This window comes from Zea mays, chromosome 7 (genome assembly GCF_902167145.1).
Source record: "Zea mays cultivar B73 chromosome 7, Zm-B73-REFERENCE-NAM-5.0, whole genome shotgun sequence".
Classification (NCBI taxonomy): domain Eukaryota; kingdom Viridiplantae; phylum Streptophyta; class Magnoliopsida; order Poales; family Poaceae; genus Zea; species Zea mays.
Window position 1 is genome coordinate 8,735,138 of NC_050102.1, and position 7,205 is coordinate 8,742,342.

General features: G+C 43.2%; 1 protein-coding gene across 2 annotated transcripts; it reads left to right on the top strand.

The window, feature by feature from the left end:
* Positions 1 to 229: 229 nt before the first annotated feature.
* Positions 230 to 6,097, top strand: LOC100286103 (ATP binding protein). 2 transcript variants are annotated; one of them, NM_001414394.1, is made up of 17 exons: positions 230 to 444; positions 1,141 to 1,604; positions 2,733 to 2,858; positions 2,936 to 3,009; positions 3,081 to 3,150; positions 3,217 to 3,272; positions 3,354 to 3,425; positions 3,511 to 3,605; positions 3,761 to 3,824; positions 3,903 to 4,032; positions 4,113 to 4,328; positions 4,402 to 4,529; positions 4,685 to 4,859; positions 4,942 to 5,032; positions 5,237 to 5,394; positions 5,524 to 5,712; positions 5,815 to 6,097. In NM_001414394.1, exons 2-17 carry the CDS (start codon positions 1,194 to 1,196, stop codon positions 5,872 to 5,874), a joined length of 2,115 nt encoding a protein of 704 aa, NP_001401323.1. In that variant the 5' UTR covers positions 230 to 444; positions 1,141 to 1,193; the 3' UTR covers positions 5,875 to 6,097. The 2 variants fall into 2 exon arrangements, with proteins under 2 accessions (NP_001401323.1, NP_001152463.2); NM_001158991.2 differs by having other exon boundaries at positions 1,149 to 1,604.
* The last annotated feature ends 1,108 nt before the right edge of the window (positions 6,098 to 7,205 follow it).

A 7,205-nucleotide genomic window follows, 5' to 3' on the forward strand; every position in this document is an offset into this window, starting at 1 on the left:
TAAATGTACATTTTTGTCGAAAATCAGGTTAAAAAACAAAAAAAAAACGGTAATTTCGGAGTGTAAGTCACTAAGTCTAGCCGTTTTCTCCACGTCTTATCCGGTAGCGGTCAGGACGGGCAAACCATTGACAAAACGGGCCCACTCGGCAGCCTCACGGCCCCGTCGCCCGCTCACTCCACTCCATGCACCAGCGCCACGAGCCCACGACCCACGAGGGTGGCGGACCGCGTTTCCAAATCCAAAAGGAAAACAATCGCGAGCACGAGACGGGGACGAGCAGCTCCACAACAATTCGTGCCTGCCTGCCCTGCCTCTCGGACACCTCCCTCGTCCTCCCCCTCCTACGCCGCCCCCGTCCTCGGCCCCCACGCGCTCGCGCGGCGCACGAGGCGACGAACCCGACCTCCTCCTCCGCGCCCGTCCCTGCCACCGGTCGCCGATGTAAGCATCCGCGCTCCCTCCCTGCGCAGCCGATGTCTGCAGCGTCGTCCTGCCGCATCTGTGTCTTTTAATTTTTTTTGGGGTCGCCGGGTGGTGCTCGGGGGCACGGTTCCCGCGCGATCGGCCGGTCATTCGCGGGAAACATCGATCCGATGAGGCGCGCGCCCCTCGGCGCGTCCGCCGCGGGCGGGTCCAGTTCGTCAAGGCTCGGTCGCGGAGTGGATTTGGGGTGAGAGGTGCGGTTTTCGCTGGGTTTCGGGTCGGGATTTGGGGTTAGTTGCGGGCGTGTGGCGATCTGTTCTCTGACCGGCCGTAATCTGGTGCGCAAAACCAAGATTTTTTTCCCCGTCGGTTGGGAATCGGCATGGTGCATCCAGTGATGGGGATGGGATGCTCCCCTCCCTTTTCCTTTTGAGTGCTGATTGACGTATTCGATTCCTCGGCAAAGGGTGTGGTGGTAGGGAAGCTGACCGTTTCTTGATGGCGATGAGGATCCATCTCCGCTGATTCTCCCCTCTTTTTACCTCTATTGGTCGCCGACCCTGGCCATGCCCAGTGTTAGTTAGTTTGTCCTTTTGGCGATGTTGGTAGATGGCTATGGATAGGTTGCTAGAGTGAGATTGATGTGTATTCTTTGCCATGTTCGTTGCTGCTCTTTATACTGATGAACGATTGTAACTGTGTCTGCATGTGGAGATTGGAAGGAGCTCGGAGGGCTGGGGCGCTGACCTGAGTTTTATGGAGAGAGGATGCCAGAGCTGCGAAGCAGTACTCGCCAAGCATGCCTAAGGTCGAAGAAGCTTGAAGATCTGCAGCTAGGAGAGCCGCCTGCGAAACCGGTCTCACCTGCTCCGCCGAGGGCAGGAAAGCGTGCTCCTACACGTGCTGCTAGGGGCAGAAAGGGTGCCACTGGGAAAGGAGTGCCCCCTGCACCTACGACTAGAAGAAAGCGGGGTAATATTGTCGACTTGGAAGCTGATCCAGCTTGTGAAGACCCCCCTAAAGCTGTCAAGGGACTGGAAGTTGCTGCTGCTGCTGCACCCAAGAACCTTCCTTTGAAGGAGGTAGCCGAGGTTGGTGTTCTGAAAATGAATGGTGTGAGTGCAGAGAAGATTATTGGGGCTGAAGATGAATCAACAGCGACACCTGTGCCAGAGAGGGTATTACTTTCTCTTTTACATTTTTTCCCCACATGGACTGCTATTTGCCTTCTTTATTTCCTAGTTTATGTTATCTGTTTGCAGCTCACCTAATTGCATAAACACACTGGTTTTTACTAACTTTACATAAACACACTGTTTTTTTTACTAGCTTTTATTGAATTGTCGCCTGATATTATAAATGCAAAAAAGGATATAAATCATGTCGTTTTCCCATGATGCTTTGCACGGGAGCCCTTAAGTCAATGTAGTCCTTGGGATTGCATGTCATTTATTGTTATTCTGTGGTACCTATTATTTAGTTAAATGAAGCATTCCAAATCCTGTAAAATCATACTTGTTGTGGCTTGATGTAACTATGTAAGGGTTCACCTATTAGTTACATTCAACTCTAGTTGGGTCCTTTCCACAGTAGATTGCCTGGCATATGACACCCTTAATGTTTGAAAAGATGAGTTCATTTAACATCAGAAGGGGCCAAGCACATGCCTCCTAACAATGGCACCATGCTTGCAATTTCTAGTCCCACTTCCATCTGCATCCAGACTATAAGCCCAGGGTGTTGTTGTAAAAAAGGAATAACTAGTTATGCATAGTTGTAGTATTGTTATTCATAGCCTAGAAGTTGGTAGAAGTAAAGTGTAAAACTGTTGGTAAAATTTCTGTGGTGCAGTAGTACATTCAAATGACAACTGAAAGTTTACTTGCTTTGTTGCATAAAATCATAAGACTGCTGTACAACTGTTTTTTTAAACTCGACCTGCATGGAAGGGGATGGGGCACCCACCCTGGCATTGCATGAAGCAGCCCTTCTTATGTAAGTTGAGAAAACCATTGAACTCTTGCCCCACCCATACACAATGACACCGTAGCCCATATGGGAATGACCATGACCATGGGTCCATGGCCAGACCTTAGTCCTGAGCTTTGGTATGGAAGAGGATTTTATAACCCCAGATTGAAATTCACTCACATGGAGTCGACGCATACCTCTTTAGTGATACTCAAGCTACCTAACCAACTCAGCTAGAGGCCCTTTTGCTATACAAAGATTTTATGTTGAACTTTGACATAATTTCTTATTTCCAGAAGTTTTTTTGGTCACCTAATCTTATTTCATTTCTGCAGGTTCAAGTAGGTAATTCTCCAGAGTACATAACTGACAGGAAGTTAGGTAAAGGTGGTTTTGGTCAGGTCTATGTTGGTCGAAGGGTTTCTGGTGGAGCTGCCCGCACTGGTCCTGATGCATATGAGGTTTGTCACTTACACATTTTATGAATTTGATGGATTTTTTCCTTACATAAATCCATTAAATGGTAAAATTTTTGTAGGTCGCATTGAAATTAGAGCATCGAAACAGTAAAGGATGCAATTATGGCCCTCCATATGAGTGGCAGGTTTATAAGTATGTTGCTCATCCTGCCTTCTTTTCTTTTTGTGGAGACTTTCTTTCTGACTATTGGTATTGTTTGCTAGCACTCTCAATGGTTGCTATGGCATACCATCGGTCCACTACAAGGGTCGTCAGGGCGACTACTATATACTTGTGAGTTCACTTCTTATTACTCTATTTCTTTGCAGCTCAACAGTTTTTATTCACTTATATTTTTAGGTAATGGATATGCTTGGTCCCAGCCTTTGGGACGTGTGGAATTCAATGGGGCAGGCGTAAGTATCTTCCATTCTTTTTTATGATATCTTTTGTCACTCATCAGCTTTTAGACTAAATGGTCCAACTATCGTAAACAGGATGACTCCAAATATGGCTGCTTGCATTGCTGTAGAGAGCATATCGATTCTTGAGAAGCTCCATTCTAAAGGGTCAGCCAAAATTAGCTATGTTCATCTGAGCGTCCTTAGATGTATGTATGACTGTTGATTTACCCTAAGGTCCTCTGTTTGGCAGGTTTGTGCATGGTGATGTGAAACCAGAGAATTTTCTGCTTGGTCAGCCTGGATCGCCTGACGATAAGAAACTTTACCTTATAGATCTCGGTTTAGGTATGCATTTGTCAAATAGTTTTTATCTATGTATTTTACTATTCCATATCACTGTAGTTTCTTTGAAACTATTTATATTTTCTTAGTGCTATTTTCCCACTTGCCTCCCCCCTTTGTTGTTGTTGTTGTTGATATGTGGTACCCAAATTGTACAGCATCCAAGTGGAAAGAGAATAATGGTCATCATGTTGATTATGATCAACGGCCTGATATCTTTAGGTTGGTCATATTCTCATAGCAGCAGTTTTTTTTAATAAATGGCGTTCTGTAACCTATCCTCTTGGTTTCTTTTTGCAGGGGAACAATTAGATATGCGAGTGTCCATGCTCATTTGGGGCGCACTGGTAGTAGGAGGGATGATTTAGAGTCACTGGCATACACCCTTATTTTCCTGATTAGAGGAAGATTGCCTTGGCAAGGCTACCAGGTAGGTTTTAATACACATGTCGACTCAACGTTATGGTTTTCTTTTGGAGCGCATATGTCAGCCTGTAACGATGTTTGTAGGGAGATACCAAGAGTTTCCTTGTTTGCAAGAAGAAAATGGCTACTTCTCCAGAGATGCTTTGTTGTTTCTGTCCAGCTCCATTCAAACAGTTTCTTGAGATTGTCACAAATATGAAATTTGATGAAGAGCCAAATTATGCCAAGCTTATCTCTATTTTTGATGGTTTGATTGAAGCACCTGCGTCGAGACCAGTCAGAATTGATGGGGCCCTCAAGGTCTGTACTAACTATTCCCTCCATATATATTTATATTTCTTCGTCCTTATCTTTATTTGTTCCCGTACTATAGGTTGGACAGAAACGTGGAAGATTGCATGCAAATCTAGAAGATGAACAACCTAAAAAGAAGGTTAGATTAGGGAGCCCAGCGGCTCAATGGATTTCAGTTTATAATGCTAGGCGACCCATGAAGCAGAGGTATTTACAATCATTTAATTAGATGCTACAAGGCATGATAGTTTGGTTACACTTGCTGCATTTCTCTAGTAACACGTAGCCCTGTAAACATGATCATTAAGATGTGATGAACTATTGCTGCTAAGCTTTGTCAACATCTGTTGCGTGTTTCTTAGGTACCATTACAATGTGGCTGACTCAAGGCTAAGTCAACATATAGAAAAGGGTAATGATGACGGGCTTTACGTTAGTTGTGTGGCTTCCTCGGCAAACCTTTGGGCACTCATCATGGACGCTGGAACTGGTTTCTGTTCTCAAGTTTACGAGCTCTCACCAGTTTTTCTCCACAAGGTACAGTTATCTGAGTCAAGCTTGAACATGCCTAATAATTTATTTAGCCAGAAAGCCTAACTCTGTTTCTAATTATAAACAGGACTGGATAATGGAGCAGTGGGAGAAAAGTTACTACATAACAGCAATTGCTGGATCAACCAATGGGAGTTCATTGGTTGTCATGTCCAAAGGTCTGAATTTTACTTTTCTTATTATTGCTCACACGTGCATATTGACCCTCCATTTTCTCACCATTTTCCCAGTAGCAGTACAAAATCCTAATGTTTCTCTTGTATGTCCTATGCAATTTCCATTTTAAGCCCCGTTTGCATCGCTCATTAATTATCATGGTCTGCTATGATATAATTTGGGGTAATATATTTTCACTACTGCAGGAACTCCTTACACACAGCAATCATACAAGGTTAGCGAATCGTTCCCTTACAAGTGGATCAATAAAAAGTGGAAAGAAGGGTTCCATGTAACATCTATGGCCACTGCTGGAAATCGCTGGGGCGTAGTTATGTCAAGGAACTCAGGGTTTTCTACTCAGGTTAGGATGATTGCTTGACCACGCAGGCATTATTTATGCTGTGTCCTTGCGTAACCATATTCCTCTGAATTGTACCAACTGAGGCCTGAGTATTTAACCAAACAACAACAACAAAAAAACTGTTGTCAGGTTGTAGAGTTGGACTTCCTGTACCCTAGCGAAGGCATTCATCGGCGATGGGAGAGTGGTTACAGGATAACTTCCACAGCGGCCACCAATGACCAAGCTGCTTTCATCTTGAGCATGCCAAAGCGGAAGCCGATGGACGAGACGCAAGAAACCCTCCGGACCTCTGCCTTTCCCAGTTCACATGTCAAGGTATCCCTGCAGCTGCAATCTATGGAGACCCCATGCTTCGGATCTCCGATGCCATTGTGTCGTCTGTTACCATTCTAATCTTACCTCGCGAAAACTTTGTAGGAGAAATGGGCGAAGAATCTCTACATAGCCTCGATCTGCTACGGACGAACAGTGTGCTGATAGTCGAAGAGAGGGGCGGCCGCGCTGACTCAATACGGTGGCTTGCGTCAAGAGATTAGAGATGTGAGATGAACATTAAATCAAAACCAGTTCTAATGATGATAGGATCAGTAGATCTGATGATACGGTATGGTATCCTACCGTAGCTGTAAAGAAATGTTGTACCCAGTGCCGGCCGCGAGACCGTTACTGCCATGAAGTGAAGCTAATGCATTTTGGAGTCTCTTCCCGGGAAAATGGAACACAATATAATGCTCATGTGCAAATCATATAGGTTTAATTTCTTGCGCACTAGAGTTTGCACGTCAAAAAAAATCATAATCTGAAAAATAGGCCTTCATATATATATATACATATATATCTATCTATATATATATATTATATAGCTAAAATAACACACCAGTTTGAAGCAAAGGAAAAAAAAAAACAGCAACCTATCTTTCTGTTTGCCGAGTGCCGACACAGATTGCCCATGTTTTCTACGGCATAAATAAGCCTCGTCTGTCTTGTGTGATGATTCTCTTTTCTGAAGTCAGAATTCTTCATATGGTGCCATCAGAATCACAAGATTATGATGTTTTTTTTTTAACTCACAAGACTGATTTTGATTCTGGGCTAGTCTTGTGAAACCAAATATCGTTTTTTGAGTTCGTGTTGGATCCTGAAAAAGGAAAAAAAAAGAGGCAAGGCCGCAAGGATATGGTGTTGCAGGAACATAATAAATATATATGGGCATGCAACTATATCAAATTTTAGAGATGATAAGTAAACACAACATGATCAATCCGATGCGCTAAAACTCCCTCTCTAAGACCTAGTTTGATAACTCTATTTTTCCAAAGGATTAATATTATTTTAAAAAATAAATTATTTTTTTTATAAAAATAAAAATCTCTTGAAAAAAATGAGGCTGTCAAACTAGCCCTAATATAATTGAGTAGCAAGGAAGATATGAGTAAGGAAGAGGGAACCGGTAAAGATCTTACTTCATCAACAACCTGAGGAAGCTTGAAGAGGCAACCGGTAAAGAAATTTTTAGCACATTGGAGGAGATAGATGGGTTAGATGAGGACTTGATTAGCTTGGTGTTTTGATTTTTAGTTTATGTTGGGTGAATTGAACATCACATTGAGTAGCAAGTAATGTGTTCCAAAGATATGTAGACATTTGAGACAAATCTGCATTATTATTACTATTCTCGTGATACATGCTGCTTGATAAATTGTAGAGTGAAAACTTGTCTCTAATCTATTGCACATGTATATGACTCATCAAGATACATGTGCACACAAGAAACAGGTGTATTTTGTCATGTACAATTTGATGTAGTT

What these genes read in the sequence shown, in the direction of transcription:
- LOC100286103 (NM_001414394.1), top strand. Translation starts at nt 1,194, where the DNA reads ATGCCAGAGCTGCGAAGCAGTACTCGCCAAGCATGCCTAAGGTCGAAG. An exon ending in AGGGCGACTACTATATACTT is followed by an intron (nt 3,151 to 3,216) that starts GTGAGTTCACTT and finishes TTATATTTTTAG; the next exon opens with GTAATGGATATGCTTGGTCC. An exon ending in TGCCTTGGCAAGGCTACCAG is followed by an intron (nt 4,033 to 4,112) that starts GTAGGTTTTAAT and finishes CGATGTTTGTAG; the next exon opens with GGAGATACCAAGAGTTTCCT.